Below are 25,388 nucleotides of genomic sequence, written 5' to 3' on the forward strand. Positions count from 1 at the left end.
GAATGGCAAGTAGCCCAGGTAGAGAGCCAGCAACTCTGATTGAAAGCTCAGATTCAATCTATACACCATGGCTTTAGCAGCATATTCATGCATAGCTTAGCTTCTTTTTTTCAATGCTTTTATGTCTGTGTGATGAATATTTGAAAGGTCGAGGGGAAATTAAAAAGTGTAATACACCATTTTACATGGAGGATCAGAGGAGTTTATAGTGGATGTTCAGTATTGAAAAGCAGGCTGCTTTTTTTTACTACCCTTCCATTTATGAGAGTAATTCTGTACTCTGCATTTGAATTGCTAACTATAATGTTCCATTTTATACATACCAGTGCCATTTATAGAATAACAAATTGTGCCATAAAAAAAAGTATCTATCCTGCCACAGACAACCATCAGTTCTCCACTGTTGATAAAACTAGTTACTTTCAGGATACTCTGCCCTTTCTGAGCCCACCATTACATAACTGTCATCAAAGGGTTGTATTGCTGTTTATCTGCCTGCTTTTGCTGTTCTTCACTTGTAAGTACAACTCACAGTGCCATTTGAGTACTTTAGATGACGCTCAACTTATTTTTTATGTGTAAAAAAATTATGACATGGCGATTTCTAATATTGTTTCCACTTGATTTGTTACCCATGGTCTTTTCCATGCCCACATATTGTTTCTGTATGTCCTAATGTGTCATGACAGTAACTCTTGCAGAATACACACGGACACCAGAGGGTGTTTGTGTGTCATTTAAAACCAGGCAGTTAAAACCAGGCTATAATGTCTATGGGATATTGTGTCAGCTTTTGTGGTTATAGTGGTTTTGTGCTGAGTGTAAAAGGCCAACTAATTGGGCATGAATTGTCTGGAAAACAAAGTCACTGGTAGATGTAGTTTGTTTTACTTTTTATTTTCTTTTATCGTCTTCACATAAAGCCGACTGAAACTGGTACCATAGATAAACATAGTATTTAGTTTAGCTTCATTCTAATGAAGGCAGCAGAAAAAGAATGCCATATTCTTTGATTAGGCAAATGTAGAACTCCCAACTTCTGTAGTTCACCACTCTTCTATCACACGCTGTGATGTTTATTGTTCATTCGCAACAATCACATGTCGCTGTTTCTCCCAAAAATGATGGATTGGGGTCTAGGACAGTTCCTCTTCATCGATGGCCACACTACATGTTTGTTTGTCTATCTGCTTTTAGTATTTATGAAATCTTTTGACGGGACTTTTTCTTGAATATATTGACATTGTAGAGAACCATCAAGATAGACTTTTACACCACTTCCTTGGTCTCGGAATGTGAAATGACTCAAATTACTCGACAAATTAAAAAGGTAGTTGTTTAGCTAAAACTATTTTCATCTCTTGTATATCATATCTATAGTGAGGATGAATATAATGCCAAATATTCATTATTTGTAAATAAATATATATAAATATATTAATATATAATATATGCCTCATTGAAACTGCTTTTATTAATTTTCTGCTTTTATTAATGTTTTGTTATCAATTTGTTCCTTTGTTCTGGTTATTTTTGATAAGCTGGTATGATGGCATGCAAAATACTGATACGGAATGTATAATTTGTTTATTCATTGTCTTTTAGTTAACATTTACATTTATAAATTAATTATTCACCTGTTTATCAAAGATGCATTTATATATGTTTTATATATTAGTGTTTACTGATTTTCTCACTGTATTTTTTTCTGTTATTTTAAACACATCACTGTATTTCTCTATTTTACACATTTTTCAGAATTAACTCTTTGAAGATTTTGCCTCTTAAAAGTAGTTTAATCATTGCTGATATCATCTGATGTAAATACTTCTGCAATTAAATTTTTTGATGAAAAACATTTAAAAGTTTGAGGGACTGGGTAGTGTCTCGTTATTTTCTTTTCCTCCCTACATTTAAACAAGTTGGTACTGCATGCAATGTAATGAACTAATTACTGAACTATATGAAATGATCCTGCCGTCTATCATACTGCATATAGAGAGGACAATACCTAATTAATCATTAAAAAGAGCCTCAAGAAATACAGATGAGATGCCGCGATGTACATTTGGGCCAATAGAAACACGGTAAAATGCTTGCCTGGGTAGGATTGGCCAATAGGAGAGCAGGGAAAATATCACAGGGCGGGATTTCCTCTTCCTTGTCAAATTGAATTCATATGGTAACTAACCCGCTGCTAAATTCACAGACAGCTCTGTTTGCCAACAATGGAAGAATAAGGTAAGTTATTTTTAAGATTTTTAAGCCCAAAAAATACGTTTTGCTACAATGGCATTGACTCGGCATATACTGTTGGCTTGTTAGCCAACGCATTTAGTTTTAGTAACGTTACATTATGTTCGGTTACATTTGAGAATATAACATGCAACAATGTTGCAACAGGTATTGTAAAAACGTGGTCTCAGAGTATTTCGTATGATTCTGTACGTAAATGCGAGAAACCATTTAGTATGATATGTTACAGATTCCAATTTGTTTGTGGCTAACGTTAGCTAACTCGAGGGGTTAGGAGTTTCCAACAGCTGAAGGACAAACCGCTTGAGTAAGTTTTTAAATGCAATTTTATTAAACATTCTGGCTTGTAAGGAACATTTACACAATTTTGCAGGCATTAGTTTCAGGCTGTATATACCAATTAATTGTGTATTACAGGCTGATTAATCAGACTACGTTGTTGGAAATTCAATTGACACATGGGCAGACGAATTGCCTCAGATAAACAGGCGCCTGATATCTTATGTTATCTTCTGTCAAACGAAAGATGTGAAATCACTCACTTCTCCATGCGTGTGCCTCTGTGTCATTTCAAGCATAGCCAGAAGTTAACATACCAAAATCACCTTATCTTGGGTCAATAACTGATCATGTTTTTGGTTAGGTATAGAAAGTACTGTTCAATGGTCTATGGGTCATCCAGCACATTTTGACATGTCATAACTATTTTATGAACATTGACCATTGTGTGTTGGCTTTAATTTATTTAGCAGGGTGGTTTATAACTAACCCATGGGACACTTCAGTGATGACTGGTTACTCAACTCTGTGAGAATTCCGCGGATGTAAGAGCAACAGACATCATCCACCATCCCACCCACACAAATCAACATGACCTCCCAGCAGGCCAACCCTTTGACGGCATTCAAGAGCCCCGCTGACCTCAGTCCGGACTACTTCTCCTGGGTCCTTCGCCTCCAGATCATCAGCCTGGGCTTTGCCTTCTACACTGCCATTTTCCTCCTCTCCCACCTGGTGTCCACAGCCCTCTCCCAGACCTACCACTCTCTGCTGGCCAAGGAGAAGGTGTTCTGGAACCTGGCGGTCACACGGGCTGTATTCGGCCTCCAGAGCACGGTGGCAGGCTTACGAGCGCTAACCGAAGACTCGGCCTTGTCAAGGGACAGGATAAGAGGTCAGGAGGACTGGTCGTGGTTCACCGTGCTCACCGCCACGGGCTTCTTCCTGTTTGAGAATGTGGAGCTGCATCTCTCCAGTGTGGTGTTCAGGTCCTTCGACCTCGCTCTGGCTACCCACCATTTCTTTGCCCTGTCAGGGTTCACTGGGGCCGTGGTCTGGGACTCACTAGGGCATTACCTGCCCATGGTCACTCTGCTGCTGGAGATGAGCACGCCTTTCACCTGCATCTCTTGGATGTTACTTAAGGTAGTGTTTGTCTGTCTGGTGCCTTTCATCATATACAGCAGAATGTTGTTGTTTGACTCCATTTGTGAAGCTGTACTGTAAGCTTATTTTTTTTATAGTTCAGTTTTGCTGGTGGGCTAGACATGGAAAGCACAGAGATTTCAATTCCCCTTTTCTGTTTACGTACTCAACACTGAGACCTTGCCATGATATGCAGCAGTGATAAATGAAGGTGACCATTCTGAGAAAGGGGAACTTCTAGGCAGAAATGGACCCAAATCACATGAGAATTCACATGCCACTTGTTTTATTGTCCAAGATGTTATATGCAATCCATACATTGTTATATATATCCCCAATCACTGTGGCAGTCTTTATCCCCTACCCAATCAGTACATTTCCTTCTCTTAAGTATCCATCTTTTCTCTCCCTAGGCAGGCTGGGCGAGGACCCTCTTCTGGAAGGCCAACCAATGGGTGATGGTCCACATGTTCCACTGCCGCATGGTGCTTACCTACTACATGTGGTGGGTGAGCTGTAGCCACTGGGGGGAGATGAACATGTACGTGGCTCTGCCCCAGCGAGTCCTCTTCTACACTGGCCTGGCCCTGCTCACAGTGCTCATCAACCCCATCTGGACACACAAGAAGACCATGCAGCTCCTCAACCCTGTCGACTGGAACTTCAGCAACAAGCCATTGCCCAGTGGGGAACGGGAAGAGAAACCTCATGAGAGCTAAACGGAACCAAGGACTGTGAACCTGTTTTGTACAGTTATGTTTCTTTTACTATGTTTGTAAAGGAGAGGAAGTGTGATTCAAAGCGAAAAATAGTCTAACTCTGGCTTTTAAGTTTGTAACGGAAAGGAAAGGCCATTTTAAATACTACTTTCTTACTAACTCTGGCTTTTAGTGTTTGAAGTATTTTGAGCATTTCAAGTTTATCTGAACTACTGTGTTTTTAAGGTTCTCAGTATAGGTCTGTTGTCTCTACAAGACGTGGGTGAAAGGGCCTTTGACGACAAGAAATGTCATAGGTGAACTTAATTTTATAGTGGAAAAGTGTTGGCCTGACCCGTATGCCGTTGGTTATTCACAGTTTTTGATAGTGTTGCTTTATTGAGTGGGAGTGCAGATGAACAGAGAGAAAGGCATATTATTGTTCTGTCTACTCAGTTCAGCTTCCAGCAGAAAGCTGTGAATGTGCTAGTTAACCTCTCTGGAATGGGGTGTTGGCTTGTTTGAAGTGCACTTACGGGTAAAGTGTGTGGTCACTCAAACACTATGTGCTGAGCACAGACCAGTCCATGATGCAGCAGATTTACTCGCTGAGAACAAACTCAGTGACAGACTGAGATTGGAGACGGTCACGATTTGGCAGATGAGGAAAGTCTTACAGCTTTCGAACGTCATTGGAAGGCAAGCAACTTCTTTCTGTATCGTAAAAAAGTATTTCTGATTTGCTTCAGAGTAGACTGTAATGTGTGCTGGTAGTGATGTGTGCTCTAGTTTAATCTTTATCAATTCATTTAATCTTGAGAAAATGGTTCCTGTATTCTGTGGATGTCTGAGTCGTATCTTTGATAGTGGGGTTGACTTAAGAGTATAGACTCCGTGTAGACTCTCTAAACGTGTGACAGTGGATGCTAAGAGAGCTGTGAGAAGCAGTGCTGTTTTCAGCGGGGGTCACCAAAGGGAGTGGATAGACTAATAACAAGCACCACGGTGCAGGCCAAATGAATGGTGATGTCTTCCTTTTGTTACTTATCAACTCTCTCTACTGTTGATCTGTCGGAAAAGGAAGTTGGGGGTTCATTCTTTGAGTAATCTCTCCTTTGTTTGCTATCTCCTAGACCTTCTGCAAATTAGTTAAGTTGACAATTTAAATCCAGTTAATTCAAGATTCATGTGAGACGGAGTGTGTGAGTTTGAACCCTTAACCTGGTTGTTTGTGGAAGATGCATTTCAGTCCTGTAGTCTAGCATGGAGGTTTTGGAAACTACTCACCAGTGGTGGGCCGCCAGGGCCTGCAAGGCCTTCTCTGCTGGCCTAAACATCATCAGAATATAATTTTTTTTAAATATATTTTCCCACAAATATGTATTAAATTATTCCCCAGAGTAAGAGTTATACTCTTCATTTCATAGCTTTCCTCTTGGTTGCACTGCTTCCAGCCCCAGGTTGAGATTTGGAGGGCTGGTCTTTATGTTAGATATTTAATCCAATCATATTCAGCCATCATGTGTTGCCAGGGATCTAAAATCTGCCCTCAGGCCTTCAGAATCAACAGTGCGGGCGCTTATAGTGAATGGATATGAAAATTTAGTGTCAACCAATCAGCTTTAGAGTTGGCTATTGTACGCCTGCTGGCTGGCTCCAGTGTTACACAGGAGCCAGCTAGCAGGCGTAGTGCGTGCACGTCTTTTGATTTGATTACCAATATTGAGAGGCAGGTCCTATGGGCAGGTATATGCAGATCTAGGAAACTGAATTTGATAAACGAATTAATTTGCGTACTACTAAGCTGTTTTTTTCAACCCATAATGGCGGAAGGAGGAGAAGATATCGATTTGGTCGAGGATATAATTATAACGCCATTTTCAAGACGAACTTTTCAAGAAAAGTTAGACATTGTAAGGGGTTGTTCGCTCGCCACTTTCAAAGTTTCAACTACGAGCGCTGTCAATGGCTCACAGGCTCCCTGAGAAGCACTGCAAACTGTACTGCTGGGAATGCCTATTATTTGCAAGTGATCGATTTGGTGTTTGGAGCCACACTGGCTTTGCAAACTTGAGTTGTCTAACCAAGGCAGCAACGAGACACCAAAGTACGGCTGGGCACTTACAAGCAATGGTGCTTTTGAAAACTTTTGGGGACACCGGAGTGGATCTACAGCTCAAAGAACAAGCGCGCAGGGCAACGGAGCTGCACAATGAAAAGGTGAAGGGAAATATTGAAAAGACTCATTGATTGTGTCATGTTTTTGGGTAAACACTGTTTACCCCAAAATGTCAATTTGTCAATTTCAAGGTGACGCAACGCCTGGTTATACTGCGTTTCTGTCTAAATGTATAGTGTCTAAAGCCATGGCATCATAATGATGGTAGAGGTGGATTAATTTGGGTGGGACTGTGTAGTATCTGAAGACCCAGGCCCACAGCACGCCACTGCTACTCACCCATATTGAACTACATCCAGACTGCCATACTGTACTTCATAAATCCTCTCTTGACTTGAGAGGTGTGGAAAATAAGAATATATCAACGGTACAAACAACTTATGACACCAAGGCATTACACCGGTGCGCATCACGGTGATGTCATTATAAATATCGAATAGCTCCCCATGTGTTTATGCTAGACTTACCATTTCTTGTCGTGGCTGCAGCTCAATCCCCTCTTTCTTCCTATTTATAAAGCTTGCGCCTATTCCATAATATGGGGTTTGTGAAAGTGCTATATTTCTACACAGGATCCAGACAAGAAAATAATTACGAAATCATCTGTTAAAAACCAAACTGTTTGAGCTACAAACTAAATGGAAAGATGAGACTTTCATGAACACGACGGTGTCCAATGTTTTGCTCTTTGACACACAAGCTTCAGGAGAGTCGTCTGAAGGTAACCCTTGGACCGTAAAAATGGCCCAACGTGCTTTGGGTTCAAATTTTCACTAATAAAGTGAACAAACATGGGTCAAATTTATGTCTCAGATATAGGAAAAATACCTAAAAACCTTAGTCCTTTTGACTGTGTTTTGTGATGTACAAATCTGTTTTTCAATGTGTTTTTTTATGGGCTATAGCAGTGAAGGCCAAATTCAATGTTTTAATTAAATAATTTATATATACAGTATTTATACCTACAGGGGTCCTAAAATTCTAAATCAAATGGTTAAATTATACATTTTATGGTCATCTTTTAAAACAATTTCATATGTTAGCTTAGTAGATATTGCTATCTAAGGGCTCAGACCCACACTGGTTAAACGCGCTTTCAGTCTCATCTAGATGCTCTTCGGGAAATGGTTAGGTTCCATCTGCTTTGCATCATAGGTTCATGTTATGTCTAATTCTGTTCAAATGGATTTCATTAGACATATATCCTAGAACTCTGTGGGTGTTGGTTAGAAAGGATAGGGTATTACAAGTAATTCACATGGGAAAACCTCAACATTCATTACAGTACTTTCATAGTCTTAGGTAATGAGTTTGTAGTTGATTTTGGGGGTTAAGAGTGGTTAGAGATGAAAAGGGGGAACAAGCATCATTTCTTGTTTAGCTTGGTTTTATTTTTTTATTACAATAGATTATTGAATTCAAATAGATGCACGACTGAAGGCCTTCATAGCCATAATTAACCTAAACTTTACTATATTAAAAAAAAAAAAATTTTAATTCAGGTTTTATTATTAAGCTTATGAAGTAAGTCTTGTTGTTTGGTCGACATGTTTGCCTGGCATTCAGAATATAGCAATACAACAAAGAAAATGTACACAGTAGCTTTATTTTAATTGGTTGATGCCAGCTTTAACCAAATACAATGGAGTTATTTTGGGGTTCTGGACTTGATTATTTGTATTTCCAGTGGGATTTTTGTCATTCTTTAAGCGTTTTCTACTACGATACAGTCTAATTAGTTCTGAGCTTGTATATTAACAGTGTTGGATTTGCCATTAATTTCTACTATTGTCTGTCAGTATGAAGTTGTGTGATGGATGCTCACACATTGATAGTCATTTTCTCAGACTACCACTCAAATCTGTTCACTTTAACATGAGCTGTCAATAAAACCTTCAACATCCTCTTTGTATTGTCTAGTCTATATTTTGGGGGAAATGCATGTTTATTCTTTATTAGAAACATTTTTATGAGGAAGGAGTTACTGCTGTGTGCTCATTAAATTCAAAGCAATATATTATTTGTCCACTAGATGGCATGATAGGATTGGATGAAATACCTGTCTGGACGCTCAATTATCTCAACGCTGGATGGACAATGGCAACTGCCGCACTTACTTTCTGGTGCTTTTCAGATGTGTGGAAACTTTGAGTCTATGAACTTATATATTACAGATTTGGAAAGATACTGTGGGACATCACATTTTTGTCTAAAAAAGATGGACATCTGCCTGGAGTTAGTAACGTTTTGGGAATTGTTTACTGTTGATTTATTTACAGCCAGAATAAATACTTTTCACTTCAACGCAATATTGACCCAACTCACCACAGACCTATGGAACTCACTCATATGTGCCGAAATTAACAAACGAGTGTGTAGTAGGCTAGTCACTTCAACTTCAAATTTGACGTGGCAAAGTCAGATTTTGATGAGTTTATAAAGTGGGAACATAGAGCAATTATATAGATACATCAAATAGCTCACATATGGTAATGCATTCACTGTTGACTGACTAATGCATGCACAGCTGTTCCAAGGGAGCCACCTCACTGATCACGTGGTACACATTGTCACACACGTACTTCATCCTAGGCGGGACCTCAGGAATGTGATTGAGTGCCCCTTCGGCCAATTAAGGCTTCTTCCCTCGAAGTCGCCACCAATGACTGAGGAGGAGGCAGTCTCTTGGATTGAGTCTAATTGCATTTGCAAAAGCTTAGGAAAATGGAAAAACAGAAAATTCACTTGGTCGAGAAGAAGTTCATACTCAGTGTTTTGACAGAGATTTGTTTACACATCTTTACTGTGGAACTAGAAGGACGTTATTCATCAGGAGTTTAAATATGGTGAGTTTTATGTTATGGGACTTCAAGAGTGTTTGAAAGTGGTTTCTATGTAATTGTGAGACTTTTCAATACAGTAGTAACCACATGTTTAGCTGTATTTGGACGTGGAAGGTAACAGCGAATAGACCAGATCCTACGTTCATTATCCAATTAGTTTTTTCTCTGCAAACAAAAGTGAGTGGTCGATCCCTGCTGCGCTGTTATAACGTGGCGAGTTGTCTTGGCTAACATGTGACGTATTGTCAGACGAGATGCAGTGTATTGACTTACAATATATTGTCCTGGTTGGTTCTTTTTAGTTCGGCTGCTGTAAACTGTTTGTTAACCTCTGTACCTTCATCTTTCAAAGCAAGGCAAAGAGTACATTTCCTAATATGTATTATGCACAGCCTTTCATCACTGATTTTTAGTGTCAGAAGTTGGCAGGGCCAGGGAGGGGACATGGCTGTCATGCAAATGACAATCGTGTGATGAATTGCTACATGATCTCTACAAACTCAATGGCTGAAATTTGTGGTGCCCATTTTCTTTTTCAAGGGTGCAGGTGCATGATATCAAGATGTCCTTAAAGTCATAACATGGATTGCATACCAACAAGTGCAACCTGAATTGTATTATTTTTGTCCACTTCAGACCAAGACATGTATATATCTCTCTCCAAACTTTGTACAGTGTATCAACGTTTGATTCAAACAGTGAGTCCTTAGAAAGTGTTCCAGAGCACTCACCCCTAACTCCACTCTAACAAATTAACTTAGTCATGCCATGCATAGCATTCCTCAATAAAGCAAGTGCATGACTCTAATGATCTGAAACTTTCTTTGGTAACACTTGTATTAATCAGAAAAGTCCAATTTAATCAAACTGTTGGTCCAAGTTGTTAGAGTAGCCTGCAACCCCATCCGATCAAAGAGTATTTCAGGAATCTTATGTGCTTCGGGCAAGGCTGCTAAAAGATGCTTTTGATACGGTGAGCGCTTTGATCTTCTCTTGTATTGTCTGGCTCCATGCGTGTCCAGTTCAATTTTCATCAGCGAGTTGGGAGCCTGTGAGATTTGCACACACTACATGGTCGTTTTCTTAGCAAATAGCCACGTCACTTGGCTGCTGTGAGTACAGATGCCTCCACCCCCGATAATGACTCCTAAAAAAAGAGTCTCTGGTATTTAGGACCAAATCCAGGTGATGGGTCACATGAAGCAAAATTGTGTTTTTACATTGGCTAAAAAGTAGAGACTCCGAGCTAGAAAATGTTATATTATACAATGCAGTTGAAGAACTTTGAAAGTTGATAAACTTGTAACCCCACTTTTGAGAGAATGGCCGTGAAAGTTTTGGTATTCCTACTGGAGAGCTCCGTCTACCCCCATTCAGCATCGTTCACACCCTTTTAAGCCTTGGCCCCATCCATCTCTTTAAAGATTCACAGTGTAGTGAACAGCCTAAGATTTCAAGACTAAAAGTGGTGTAAGTAAAAGCAAAACGTAGTAGTATAGATTTACTTTATCTAGTTCTTGGCCCATATCTTAATCTGACTTTGGTGCAGGCCAAGTTGTTCTTCACCTTAACGTCTCTGGTTAACACACATTTTATAAAATAAAATCGAAGTTTGCCACATGCACAGGATACAGAAGGTGTAAACGGGACAGTGAAAGGGTAACTTGCATAGTGGAGTCTTGTTTAGACATGTAGCTAGCTAGTTAAACAATTAACCATAATTCCAACTCTAATGCTGCGTTCAAAACAACTGGGAACTCTGGGAAAGATATAAACTCAGACTGGGAAAAATTGATTTGAACGGTCATCCAACTCGGAATTCTAACTCGGGCCTCTTTCTAGAGCTTCCACGCAGATCATACACGTAACGTTAGCTAGCGAGCCAGCCAGCCAGCTAACGTTAGCTAGCTAGCTAACAGTACGCTTTAACTTGCAATGAAAATTACTTAATGACAAAATTAGAAACGGATAATATCTGAAAATGTCGCTAGACTCTTACCCGTATACATGGATGAACGCTTCTCCCTATGTCATGGTTGCACTAAGTTTGAAGATGTAATCAGTAGACCGGTGTTTTATACAACAGCCCTCTTTTTGGACTCTCTGCATCTGGCAATCATCTCTCTGCTTCCACTGGGCATTCCTATGATTTCAAAACTCAGTCAACTTCTTCCGTGACAAGGATACCGTTTCTTCCCCACCACCTCCAGAAAGTAGTCCATCACAACGTTTTCCCACTGAGCTTTGTCGATAGTGCTATTAACTTCAAGGCAACAATGTTGAGAGCAGAAGCAAAACTTTTTCAGTTATTCTTGATATATGACATCTTGTCTACCGTGATATCTTTTATATCTTGTCTACCGTGATACCACGGTAGACAGGATTAGCCACACATACTTAGCAGCTTATGTTATAGACAGAAGCATGCTACATGGCAGACCAATCTGAATTCATCTCTCGGCATGTCCAGCCCATCTTATCTCAGCCAATCATGGCTAGTGGGAAGGTTCCTGTATTTTCCGTGGCTAAACCAACTAGGCTCGTTATTTAACAATTTTATTCATATTTACAGATGGCAAACAAGTTTGTTATTAAGGCACATGAAAGTTCACATTCCAGAAGGTATTTCTGTCAAACGTATTTTGAAAAAAAAAAGAGACTCTCCTGGAAGTAGTGACGTGCGTCATACGCCTAGTTTCTTGAAACGGGTAACATTTAGGGACTGTGGAGGACTCTTGGCTGTGACCCGGTCTACTGCATACAGAGTTTCTATTGCTTAGCAGTCAGGTAAGCCCTGGGCCTGTAGATGGCTCGCTCCGCCATGCGTGACACGTCCTCCTGCAGAGCAAACATCACACGTACATCTCCATCTCACCATAACATAATCTTTGACTTGGCTCATGAAGCTCTGGCTCCTGGTTTAGGCTTACATGCTGAGGATAATGCTATTACTTTCCTTCAGCATTCTGCCTAGTTTTTTCGTCGGCTTCATAACAGAGGGTTACTTTCAGATTGGAGGGTCTGTTGCTGTTTTTTTTTCTTGGTTGTTATTGTCTCTCTGATGCAGCTGGATAGAATCGCAAATTTCCCAAAGTGTGTGTGTCGGCTCTGTAAGTCCATCCAGTGGGCAGAGGCTTATGGGAAAGTTTCCGAGTGTTTGGCAGAGGGTGAGAGCCAGGCCAGAGTACATAGCAGTCCGCAGAGAGGAGCATACTTCCCATTTTTCAGAGGACTGATCGATCATGCACTTCAAATCCTCCCGTCCACCACTGAGGAGTCACTGATATGTAATGTGGAACGGATCGGCATATAGCACAGCTGTGAAACTGACTGACTGGGCCGTCCTTCCTTCTGCAGGTGGACATGGAATTTTTGTCATGTACCAAAGTAAGTGTTTACCAGCTGTGAACATCTATGTTTCAGAATTGGATATGACTCGAGCTGTATAGCTTCTAGTTCTGCTGTTTTCAATATTTTTGGACACTTTTCCCTTTTCCATATGAAGGCTCTGTGACCTATGTCTTTTTTAATTACACTATTTAGGTGACCTAACAAAAGTCCTAAACACATTATCTCCAGTACCCACTTTGAAGTCTGCATAATGCATATTATTGTAACAATTGGAAGCGTTTAACTGGCCTATTGTCATTTGTCGTAGTCTGAGGTTGTGAGGCAATTTTGTGCTGTTTGTTCTATTGATATTGAAATGCCTCCAGAGCTATAAGCTGGGCAACTAACAAAGAAAGACCTATTTGTGCTCTCTCTCCCATTGCCTCACACACTGACATAGTGTTCTGTTTTTCTGACGACGTGCTGGACTCTCTCAAGGCCCCAGTCTGCACTGGATGGGTGTGGACCCTCTTTCGGAGTGACTGTGACTATGGTGGTGGCCTCCATCTTTGATGGGACGTTACATAGCAACTCAAGTGCTACACCAAAGAGAGACCACAGCCTGTCGTTTCCAATGGGAACAAATGAGTCATAGTGGGCAGAACAAGCAAGGAGGGGGGCAGAGCCAAGCACAAGTTAGTAACATCCTATTGGTGCGTTCTAGCATGTATTTGCATATTTCTGCTAGGGAACGCCTACTCGGAAGTGCGCGTGTGCATTAACTCAATTTTCCCTTACATTCCTTTTAAACAATGCAATTTGTAAAAACTTTGACGAAGGCTAACTTAGTCCACTCTGTTCATAACAGATTTTAGTTTTGGGAACAGAACTGTATTGATCAAATGTTAGCATAATGTCGTCAAATCCAATTGGCTCCATCTTCTCGGCTCCATCTTCTCCCACTGCCGGCCACTGGGCTTCCTCTCATCACCATATTTGGTAGTCAGTGGAAACGCCAACAGATGCTTCACACTTATACATCCTGTGAAATATCTGTGGCTACACTCTCATTTTTCCCAGCAACTTCTGTGTTCAAAGGCCTGGACTGAGATGGTTAGAAGGGAAGTTAAGCTAGTTAAAAGGGAATGATTTCATTCACCCCTTCTGTGACGATTGGTCAAATTACTGGATTCGAACCAGGGACTGTAGTGATGCCTCCTGCACTGAGATGCAGTGCCTTAGACTGCTGCGACACCCGGCAGCCCATATACACTACCGGTCAAAGGTTCAGAACACCTACTCATTCAAGGGATTTTATTTATTTTTAGTATTTTCTACATTGTAGAGTAATAGTGATGACATCAACTATGAAATAACACATGTAATCATGTAGTAACCAAAACGGTGTTAAACAAATCAAAATATATTAGTGATACTTCAAATTGCCTTGATGACAGCTTTGCACACTCTTGGCATTCTCTCAACCAGGAATGGTTTTCCAACAGTTTGAAGGAGTTCCCACACATGCTGAGTATTTGTTGGCTGCTTTACCTTCACTCTGTTGTCCGACTCATCCCAAACTATCTCAATTTGGTTGAGGTCGGGGGATGGAGGCCAGGTCATCTGATGCAGCACTCTCCTTCTTGGTAAAATAGCTCTTACACAGCCTGGATGTGTGTTGGCATTGTCGTATTGAAAAACATGACAGTCCCACTAAGCCCAAACCAGATGGGATGGCATATCGCTGCAGAATTCTTTAGTAGCCATGCGGGTTAAGTGTGCCTTGAATTCTAAATAAATCACGGACAGTGTCACAAGCAAAGCACACCATAACACCACCTCCTCCATGCTTTACAGTGGGAAATACACATGCAGTGATCATCTGTTCACCCACACCGTGTCTCACAAAGACACTGCTGTTGGAACCAAAAATCTCAAATTTGGACAAATTTCCACCGGTCTAATGTCCATTGCTCGTGTTTCTTGGCCCAAGCAAATCTCTTCTTCTTATTGGTGTCCTTTAGTAGTGCTTTCTTTGCAGAAATTCGACAATGAAGGCCTGATTCACACAGTCTCATCTGAACAGTTGATGTTGAGATGTCTGTTACTTGAACTCTGTAAAGCTTTTATTTGAGCTGCAATTTCTGAGGCTCGTAACTCTAATGAAATTATTCTCTGCTGCAGAGGTAACTCTGGGTCTTCCTTTTAGGGCTGGGCGGTATACCGTATTTTAATATATATCGGTATTTATGCATGGACCGTTTGGGTTTTTACTTTACCTTCTATAATGGTATTTTAATGTTTGGTTTGTTAAATGTGATATGCCGTGTGTAATGTCCATTTTTATAGTTTACTTCGCTACTTGAGTCATCCCTTTCTCCATGCCGCTTTCCACACAGACCTAGTCCCACCTCCTGTCACTCAAGGAGCGCTCGTTGTTGCTTGACCACGAGACATTTTCGTTCAGTCTGCATGGTCAATGTTGATGACAACGATGTCGTTTCCACTTTGATCTTAATATAAATCCACGAGCGTTCTATAATTACAATATTAGTTTGTGTTTCTTACATCTGCAAATAGCTAGTTTGTATTTTCTTAACAAGTTAAGCTAAATCGTGTTCACCATTAATGCTAATAAAAGTACTGAGTCAGAGCAAACATAGCTAGTTAATACCTCCTGATACCAGTACTGGTGGAAGCTTAAATCAGCATGTTTGTGCAACAGTATCTTCTAAATCAAAGAGGAATAGGTGAAGCATGTATATGCTGGCTATATGAATAAAGATTTAATGTAGCCAAAGATTATAGGGTCCCCTAGGAAACACTGAACATCACTTTGGTTCCTACCCTGTCACAATAACTCGTCCATGGCATTTTCATTCGTTGTCATGTAAAAACACTGTAGTCAAAGTGCCCACTATTATTTATGTTCTAAACTATAGAATGTTTATTATAATTCTATTTCCATGATTCCAAAAGTTCATCCAAGTGTTTTGATCTAAATCGCAATTGCAACATTTGGTTAAAAATAAGGTGTAGTATTTTTACCCATACAGTGGCAGTGTGGAAATTTGAGTGCAGGAAATGCAGAAATTTATGAAAATGCTGGAAATTATTTTAGGTTGAATTGAACGGTATAAACCAATCAGAATGGAGATAGACCCATTGAAATAATTTAGTGTGCACTAAAAGCAAATTTTAGAACTTTTATTAATCAAAAACATAAAATACCGTCAAATTTTTAAAATACCATGATATTATATTTTGGCCATATCGCCCAGCCCTACTTCCTTTGGCGATACTCATGAGAGCCAGTTTCATCATAGCACTTGATGATTTTTGCGACTGCACATGTAGAAATGTTCAAAGTTCTTAAGCTGTTTCGTATTGATTGACCTTCATGTCATTTACATTTACATTTTAAGTCATTTAGCAGACGCTCTTATCCAGAGCGACTTACAAATTGGAAAGTTCATACATATTCATCCTGGTCCCCCCATGGGAATTGAACCCTGGTCCCCCTGTGGGAACATGGTGATCTTAGGCTTCTATGCGGCTGCTGGGCCATGGAAACCCATATCCTGACGAATAGTTAATGTGCTGACGTTGCTTCCAGAGGCAGTTTGGAACTCGGTAGTGAGTGTTGCAACCGAGGATAGACGATTTTGACACTACGTGCTTCGGAGGTTCCGTTCTGTGAGCTTGTGTCACAGTGTGGTAGTGTTGTTGCTCCTAGACACTCCCAATTCACAATCACGTCATTTAAAGTTGACACGGGCAGCTCTAGCAGGGCATAAATTTGACATAATGACCTGTTGGAAAGGTGGCATCCTGGCACGTTGAAAGACACGTTGAAATTCACTGAGCTCTTCAGAGGCCATTCTACGTCTATGGAGACAGCATGGCTGTGTGCTCGATTTTACACACCTGTCAGCAACGGGTGTTGCTGAAATAGCCAAATCAACGAATTTGAAGGGGTGTCCACATACTTTTGTATATACAGTACCGTTCAAAGGTTTGGGGTCACTTAGGAATTTCCTTGTTTTGAAAGAAAAGCAATTTTTTTGTACATTAAAATAACATCAAATTGATCAGAAATACAGTGTAGCCATTGTTAATGTTGTAAATGACTATTGTAGCTGTAAACAGCTGATTTTTTTATGGAATATCTACATAGGCGTACAGAGGCCATTATCAGCAACCATCACTCCTGTGTTTAAATGGCACGTTGTGTTAGCTAATCCAAGTTTTCTAATTTTAAAAGGTTAATTGATCATTAGAAAACCCTTTTGAAATTATGTTAGCACAGCTGAAATCTGTTGTTCTGATTAAAGAAGCAATAAAACTGGCCTTCTTTAGACTAGTTGAGTATCTGGAGCATTGGCATTTGTGGGTTCGATTACAGGCTCAAAATGAAACCAATAACTTTTCTGTAACTCGTCAGTCTATTCTTGTTCTGAGAAATGAAGACTATTCCATGCGAGAAATTGCCAAGAAACTGAAGATCTTGTACAACGCTGTGGGCTACTCCCTTCACAGAACAGTGCAAACTGGCTCTAAACAGAATAGAAAGAGGAGTGGGAGGCCCCGGTGCACAACTGAGCAAGAGGACAAGTATATTAGAGTGTCTAGTTTGAGAAACAGACGCCTCACAAGTCCTCAACTGGCAGCTTCTACACCTGCATTGCTTGCTGTTTGGGGTTTTAGGCTGAGTTTCTGTACAGCACTTTGAGATATCAGCTGATGTAAGAAGGACTATATAAATAAATTTGATTTGATTTACCTGCAAAACACCAGTCTCAACGTCAACAGTGAAGAGGTGACTCCGGGATGCTGGCCTTCTAGGCAGAGTTCCTCCGTCCAGTGTCTGTGTTCTTTTGCCGATCTTAATCTTTTCTTTTTATTGGCCAGTCTGAGATATGGCTTTTTCTTTGCATCCCTGGAGTCACCTCTTCACTGTTGACGTTGAGACCGGTGTTCTGCAGTTACTATTTAATGAAGCTGCCACATAAATTCTTCAGAGTTCAAGTAACAGACACATCAACATCAACTGTTCAGAGGAGACTGCGTGAATCAGGCCTTCATGGTCGAATTGCTGCAAATAAACCACTACTAAAAGGACGCCAATAAGAAGAGGAGACTTGCCTGGGTCAAAAAACACGAGCAATGGACATTAGACCGTTGGAAATCTGTCCTTTTGTCTGATGAGTACAAATTTGCGATGTCTTAAAGTAATGATGGACTGTCGTTTCTCTATGCTTATTTGAGCTCTTTTTGCCATAATATGGACTTGGTCTTTTACCAAATAGGAATATCTTCTATGTACCCCACTGACCTTGTGACAACACAACTGATTGTCTCAAACACATTAAGAAGGAAATAAATTGCACAAATTAACTTTTAACAAGGCACACCTGTTTAATTAGGGATGCACCGATATTACATTTTTGGGCGATATCCAATATTTTTCTTGCCCCAAAAAAACCTGATACTGATATAAAAATAAAAAACGTTCAAGTTTTAACCCCACGGTCTGTCGGCAGTTTTTTTGAGCAGGATTTTCAATGCCATGACAGAGGGTATCACATCTGCTGCAGGCACAGTTGATGAGCTTATTTCTCGAGTCAGTTGTTCGAATGGCACTAGGAGTGTGTTCATGTTCTCAAATGGCAGCAGCGGTATGAGAACCAGCCCCTTCCTGAGCATGCAATACGGATTTCCTCAATACAAAATCCTTGTCGACCCGCTATGCTGTCAGACTCTGCATGCTCATGGGGCTGACATCGCTGGTCCAAATGTCAGTTGTGAAGCAAATAGCAGTGACGCAAGTAGCTCATAGATGTGCGTTTCAGCAATACTGTATAACTCCGGTAGTGCAACATCTGAAACATAGTGCCTACTTGGTCATGTGTGCCGGGGCTCGAGGTGTCGGCGAAAGCCAACATCATCCACAACAGAGAACGGTTGATTGTTAAGGGAAATGAATTCCTATATCTTGGTGTTAATGGATTTTTCCTTTCAGTTGTCTCACTGAAATGTTCTTACTCTTTCAAAGGACTGCTCAAATTGAACTTGTTTAGTTGTTGGAAGTGTGAGCTTAGTATTTTTCTGCTTTGTTCTGTGTAGCGCTGTATTTTTTTGTGGCATCATACGTTAGATAGGTATGCACATCAGCGTTAAACTAGACATTGGGCCGATGTTGGCATTTTATGGGAATATCGTCCGATTCCGACATGCTTACCGATTTTTTTTATATAGTGCATCCATACTGTTAATTGAAATGCATTCCAGGTGACTACCTCATGAAGCTGGTTGAGAGAATGACAAAAGTGTGCAAAGCTGTCAAAGGCAAAGGGTGGCTATTTGAAGAATCTAAAATAAAATGTATTTTGATTTGTTTAACACTTTTTTTTTTTACTTTTTTTTTTTTGTGACTACATGATTCCATATGTGTTTTGATGTCTTCACTATTATTCTACAATGTAGACAGTAGTAAAAATTAAAGGAAAACGCTTGAATGAGTAGGTGTTCTAAAACCTTTGACTGGTAGTGTGTGTGTATATATATATATATATGGACATATTATAAAATTGTCTGTATTCATATATGTCTACATATATTTTTAAATATGTGGTGTGGAAAAACATTTTGACAGCATGCTATGGTAGCTAGTAAAATATATTTCATAAAGATGATGCCATGTATTTTAATGAATTTGGCTTTTTACCTTAAATGTATAAAACTACAAAGTTCAGCACTAAATCACAGTAGCATGCATGCTGTGGTATACTTTTGAAAAGTTTGAATGACTCATGACTGACAACTCAGAGTGCTTTCAATAATCTTAATTTTTTTTGCTCAAATAACTCATTGAACTGTAGCATGGGAGTCACTTGAAGGTCGCATCTGAAACATGTTGAATGTGGCATGGGAGTCACTTGAAGGTCGCATCTGAAACATGTTGAATGTGGCATGGGAGTCACTAAGATAAAATTGTGTTTGTCACATGCTTTGTAAACAGTGTAGACTAACAGTGAAATACTTACTAGAAGGTAGCATCTGAAACACAAAATGTACAAATTACCTCTGTGCACTTAACATGTCTTTTTTTAAATAATATTTTTGAATATGTTATTGATACTTACAATGCAAATTCCTTCACCTCCAGTGTCTATTGCAGACTCACAAGTTGACAGTTACCCTGTGGATAATGCAGTGACGGAGAGTCAGTGAAATAATTCCACTCAAGAATAAATAAGGGGCTAGCCAGTTCTATCAAAGACAGCCAACCGTCACTAAATCTAGCTAAGGTAGCTAGCTAGCAAGCAACACATTGGTTGGTTAGCCAAGAACATTTAACAATGGCTTTGGTAATTACATTATATCTAATACATACATGACATTAACTCTACTGGCCTCAACTTTAATTTTCAAAATAATTAAAATAATAAATAACCATGGTCAGTCGTTGCACGTTGGTGTCAAGCTAGGTAGCTAGCTGTGTTAGCAAGCTTGATGAAAAATGTATTGAACTGCAAGCAAGGTTCTTCTTCCTCTGTCACCCACCAGGTAAAAAAATAAATAATTAAACGTTATGAATGTAAAATAAAATGCCATTATCCACAAGAGCTTTTTTTAGTGGTGCTCTTCAGCTTCTGAAGAAGAATTGTCAGTTGGAAGCGGGGCTTGGGGCAGGCATTTCAAATTGTGATTGACAGCTCAGGTACCAGAAGACATGCTAAAGTACCAGAAGTCAATAGAGACTCAACATTATCATCAGGGTAGAGAAGGTTGTGAGGTGTGTTTTTAAACATATTTGAGAAATACATTTTCCCCAATATATTTTATTGAAATATATTCTAATCTATAATTTTTCTGTGTGGGTGATCTACCCTAAGAAAGCCAGTGCAGCTTTAACCCTAACCCTAGGCCATGCTATTGAAGTCTATTTCCCACACCCGACACCTGTGTAATTACAGCTGCTGATGTGAAATGCCATGCTGCTCCTCTGGCTATATTGATCCCTGTGTCTAGGTCAGATAACATTTCAGGTCTGTCGGAGGCTTTAGAAAGCAGCTATGAACATAATACTCAGCTATGCAATGGTATACATTGAGTTACTGCATGTTACCGCATGTTAACACGCTCTGTAGATCTGTTTCAGTTCTCTTCATGGGCTCTTATAGCCGAGCAGTTTGCATACACAAGGATATATCATTAGTTATTGCTGACATGAACATTCCGAAAGTGTGTTAGATTTCTAATGAGAGAAATATCCAATATACTTTTAAGCTCCACTCCTTGGAGGCTGACTGACTACATTCTTCTCTCTCACTGTGGTTTTCAGGGATCCTCCTCTACATGTCATAAAACTGGTTCTGCCTGCCCCCCTGTCAACACACACGCACACACAGAGAAATAATTCCATCTAGACACCGTTGCCCTAGAGCAATCAAAAAAGATGCATACCTTGGAATAAACATCAGCGCCACAGGTAACTTCCACAAAGCTGTGAGCGATCTGAGAGAAGGCAGAAGGAACATAATATTTGACATGCCAATTAAGCTCTGGCTAAAAATACTTAATACTTGAATCAGTTATAGAACCCATTGCCCTTTATGGTTGTGCGGTCTGGGGTCTGCTCACCAACCAAGAATTCACAAAATGGGACAAACACCAAATTGAGACCTGCATGCAAAAATATCCTCTGTGTACAAGATAAAACACCAAAATAATGCATGCAGAGCAGAATTAGGACGATACCCGCTAATTATCAAAATCCAGAAAATATTTGTTAAATTCTACAACCACCTAAAATTAAGCAATTCCCAAACCTTCCATAATAAAGCCATCAAATACAGGAGATGAACCTGGAGAAGAGTCCCCTAAGCAAGCTGGTCCTGGGGCTCTGTTCACAAACGGAGCCCCAGGACAGCAACACAATTATACCCAACCAAATACAGAGAAAACAAAAAGATAATTACTTGACACATTGGAAAGAATTAACAAAAAAAACAGAGCAAACAGAGAGTACCGACCCAAACTTAAGGAAAGCTTTGACTATGTACAGACTCCGTGAGCATAGCCTTGCTATTGAGAGAGGCCGCCGTAGGCAACCCTGGCTCTCGAGAAGACCGGCTATGTGCACACTGCCCACAAAAGGAGGTGGAAACTGAGCTGCACTTCCTAACCTCCTGCCAAATGTATGACCTAATTAGAGACACACATTTCCCTTAGATTACACAGACCCACAAAGAACTTGAAAACAAATCCAATTTTGATAAACTCCCATATCTATTGGGTTAGCAATCACAGCAGCAAGATTTGTGACCTGTCGCCACAAGAAAAGGGCAACCAGTGAAGAACAAACACCATTGCAAATACAATCTATATGTATGTTTATATATTTTCCCCTTTTGTACTGTAACTATTTGCACAAAATATGATATTTGAAATGTCTTTATTCTTTTGGATCTTTTGTGAGTGTAATGTTTACTGTTTCATTTTGTATTGTTGTCTATTTCACTTGCTTTGGCAATGTAAACATATGTTTCCCATGCCAATAAAGCCCCTTCAATTGAAATTGTCCCTCTCCCCTCTCTGTATTTCAATTCAGAGTGCCTGGCCATTTTAGTAAGCTACAGGACACTGTCCTCCCCAGCGCAAGTATCTTTGTCATCCCTGTCCATCTATTCACATTGAGGACTGTTTGTGTGTGTGTGTATAATGGACCACTGATTACAGTAATGCTGGTGATGGGAGACAATGACACACTGTCAATAACACAGCCATGCAGAGAGACACAGCTCTAGCCCGAGAAGCAGAAGGAGTGTGTGTGCATGTATGTAGAGAGAGGATTCTCTCTACTGGTGCAGCTGTGAGTTCCATCGCTGGCTCTGGGTTTTGTTTGTGACTCTGTCAAACCATTTGTAGAATGCCACTTGTCATTAAAAGTGCTTGAGATGTTTTTGGCGTCAAACTCTTCAAACAACAAGAAGCTGTCAGTGACAAACGATTTGGTCGCCTGGCTGCAGTCATGGTTCGAAGTAATTACTGAGTAGATTGTGATTTTCATTATGCAGCAGTCAATGTATGTGATAACTCCTCACCCTTTGTGAACATGTTTATTATTACTGTTGTGACTAGGGCTGTGGCGGTTTCGTCAGCCGGTGATTGTCAACCAAATAACTGTCGGTCTCACGGTGATTGACCGTTAATTAACATAAACACATGTAGCATCTCCTGGCTTCCACACATGGCCTACAAGACATTTTAAAAAGTCTAATAAATCCATGTAATGTAATATAGCCTACACCTTCACAATAAATCCATAATTTTATTTTAGACAGATCTAAAGAAGCATGTTATGAAGAAAATGTAGTCTTTCAGAAAGTAATAGTATACTCTGAGTTGTTCTGATGTGGCTATGGCTGTGTGCTACACTAGTTTATTTAGCAGACGAGATTTGCTTATAATTCCACGGCATTATTTTATAGTATGAGAACCCAATTGAACAAAGCTAAATAAAATATAAATATTTTCTCCAAACGATTTGAGGGAGTGCGCACATGCGGCTATTCTGTGTTGAGCGGTTAACAAAGAAACAGCTACTCCTAAATGCTTAATGTAGAGTTATGTTCTACAAACGTTGGACTACATGTTTAGATTTTTTGATACATTTTAAGGCTGCATGATGAGACTAATGATTTAGAAAAAAGGCACTTGAAAGGCATGAGCTCTGCTTTGTTTTTTGCACAGGCTGTTCACACTACATCAGTCTCTCATTCACAATTTGACAAGCACTTGATAATGCCTCGAATTTCACACATCCTCTTTGTGTCTGTAATGCACCCTAAAAAAATCCATGCCTTTTGTGGCCCGGAGTACTGCGTGGCGCTCTGTCACGTGATCTGGTCTTTCTCACAGGCTACAAGTTAAGACAGACACATCGGGGATGCAACTGTGTGCATCCTTATCCAATGCCGAGGTGCATTTAAAAGATATTGGAAGAACTGTCCACATTTACTTTTCATCAGCCAACAATATGAGTAGGCCTAACGAACAGCAAAAGCACGAGCCTATGTCAATCTACTATCCCCCATAGTACAAAAGCCAACCTATTCTGTGTGAGAAATAAATATTCCTAACAGTCTGGGACAGTTGTGATTTGATGGATCCCAAATGAATACAACCAGCATGTATTTTTTTAATGCTATGTGGCTGACGCAGCATTACATTTAAGTCATTTAGCAGACGCTCTTATCCAGAGCGACTTACAAGTACATACATTCATACTTTTTTGTACTGGCCTCCCGTGGGAATCGAACGCACAACCCTGGCGTTGCAAGCGCCATGCTCTACCAACTGAGCCACACGGGACCTTTTAGCTTAAAAGTTTGATAAACTATTAGGCTATTTCTTCACATTATAAGCGCCGCAATGCGCACATGGTAGTAGGCTAAAAGCGTGAATGTTCCATTTGCTGAAACCACCATTATCAGAAGTGACCACAAATGCAATTATGCATGTAATGCTTTTATTATAAATGTGAATATGATCTTCCCCACACTTTAAACTGTCGCGCTGCTTATGTATGGCAGTTAGGCTCTACACCCCTTGTAAAGCAGATTAATGTACTTAATTTTAAGAAGTAATTTGGCCACTTTAGTTGTGATAACAAAACTTATGTAGCCTAGCCCATAGGGTTATATGTTTTGATGAGGTGTGATTCGAACAAGTAGCAAAAAAAAGGCATTGTTTCTTATGATGAGAATCATTCACAAGTGATAATATATAATTTACAAGTGATAGGCTAATATTGTCACCCATCAGAATAAATTATATATGTGTGACATTTGTTATGATTTAAAATGGCGCATTATCATGCACCTGTGTCGGGGCAGGGGAAAAATACATGTCATCTATGCACTTAAATAGCGAATGGAGGACGCTTTTCCCCGTGGTTTATTTTCATGCCTGCCAGGTAGGCTATACTCCTGTTGTAAATCTAAGGAATATGCTTAATATTAGGAAAGTTGATAAATATAGGAGGCCTAAACTATAGAAAGCTGATGGAATCCTCTTTTTAGTAGAGGCCATCACTCTGTTTTCTCACAATTGCATAGCCTATAGAAATGTTGCGCAACATAAGCTCATGGGTTCTCATGAAGTGTTTGTTTACATTTTCGAATACTTGCATTGATGTCACAGTGATTAGAGGGACAATAGAGTGCTGAGTACCAGGCAGTTAGCAAGTTTGGTAATGACCAGCAGCAGCATCAGAGCTTGCAGAAGCCTAATTACCGTGACTAAATGATCATGTGGAATTTGACTGCCTTCATGACTCGTGACCGCCGTCGTGGCGGTAATACGGTCACCGCAACAGCCCTAGTTGTGACTCGTTTTAGTGACGTTTGTTGTGAACAAACTGGAAACAAATCAGCAGCATTAACTACAGGCCCTAGATTACTATTTTCCTGTCTGTGCATGGCTAACCACAGAGGTTTACTTGTGTGTTGTTGACTTGTAATGATATGCTTGGTCAGGTCTGTCATCAGACTGTTCTCTCCCCCCCACACCCACTGTTGGCTCAGCTGCCTACCCACCACCCTGCACGCCACCCTGCCTGCCACCTAGACCTACTTTAAAGGAATGTTT

At 40.1% G+C, this 25,388-nt stretch overlaps 2 protein-coding genes across 7 annotated transcripts in view; both read left to right on the plus strand.

Annotated features, from left to right (window-relative positions):
* The first annotated feature begins 2,120 nt into the window (after nucleotides 1–2,120).
* On the plus strand, nucleotides 2,121–5,519 carry LOC129812691 (protein CLN8-like). Of its 3 annotated transcripts, XM_055864473.1 has the most exons (4): nucleotides 2,121–2,241; nucleotides 2,486–2,563; nucleotides 3,009–3,681; nucleotides 4,095–5,519. In XM_055864473.1, exons 3-4 carry the CDS (start codon nucleotides 3,127–3,129, stop codon nucleotides 4,398–4,400), a joined length of 861 nt encoding a protein of 286 aa, XP_055720448.1. In that variant the 5' UTR covers nucleotides 2,121–2,241; nucleotides 2,486–2,563; nucleotides 3,009–3,126; the 3' UTR covers nucleotides 4,401–5,519. The 3 variants fall into 3 exon arrangements, with proteins under 3 accessions (XP_055720448.1, XP_055720446.1, XP_055720447.1); XM_055864471.1 differs by lacking the exon at nucleotides 2,486–2,563 and having other exon boundaries at nucleotides 3,006–3,681; XM_055864472.1 differs by lacking the exon at nucleotides 2,486–2,563.
* Nucleotides 5,520–9,224: 3,705 nt separating this feature from the next.
* Nucleotides 9,225–25,388, plus strand: part of arhgef10 (Rho guanine nucleotide exchange factor (GEF) 10) — a 98,880-nt gene continuing 82,716 nt past the window's right edge. For 2 of the 4 annotated variants that reach the window (XM_055864462.1, XM_055864463.1), the window contains exon 1: nucleotides 9,226–9,404. The gene's annotated coding sequence lies outside the window, so the exon portion shown is untranslated. Of the gene's footprint in view, nucleotides 9,405–12,191; nucleotides 12,789–13,229; nucleotides 13,427–25,388 lie in introns of those variants that run through there. The other 2 variants (XM_055864461.1, XM_055864460.1) reach the window with 2 other exon arrangements.

The sequence above is a fragment of the Salvelinus fontinalis genome, chromosome 16, assembly GCF_029448725.1.
Source record: "Salvelinus fontinalis isolate EN_2023a chromosome 16, ASM2944872v1, whole genome shotgun sequence".
Taxonomy (NCBI): domain Eukaryota; kingdom Metazoa; phylum Chordata; class Actinopteri; order Salmoniformes; family Salmonidae; genus Salvelinus; species Salvelinus fontinalis.

Excerpts from the sequence above, each read along its gene's own strand:
- LOC129812691 (XM_055864473.1), top strand. The coding sequence starts at position 3,127 with ATGACCTCCCAGCAGGCCAACCCTTTGACGGCATTCAAGAGCCCCGCT. Across the intron at positions 3,682-4,094 it reads TCTCTTGGATGTTACTTAAG|GCAGGCTGGGCGAGGACCCT; the intron begins GTAGTGTTTGTC and ends TTCTCTCCCTAG.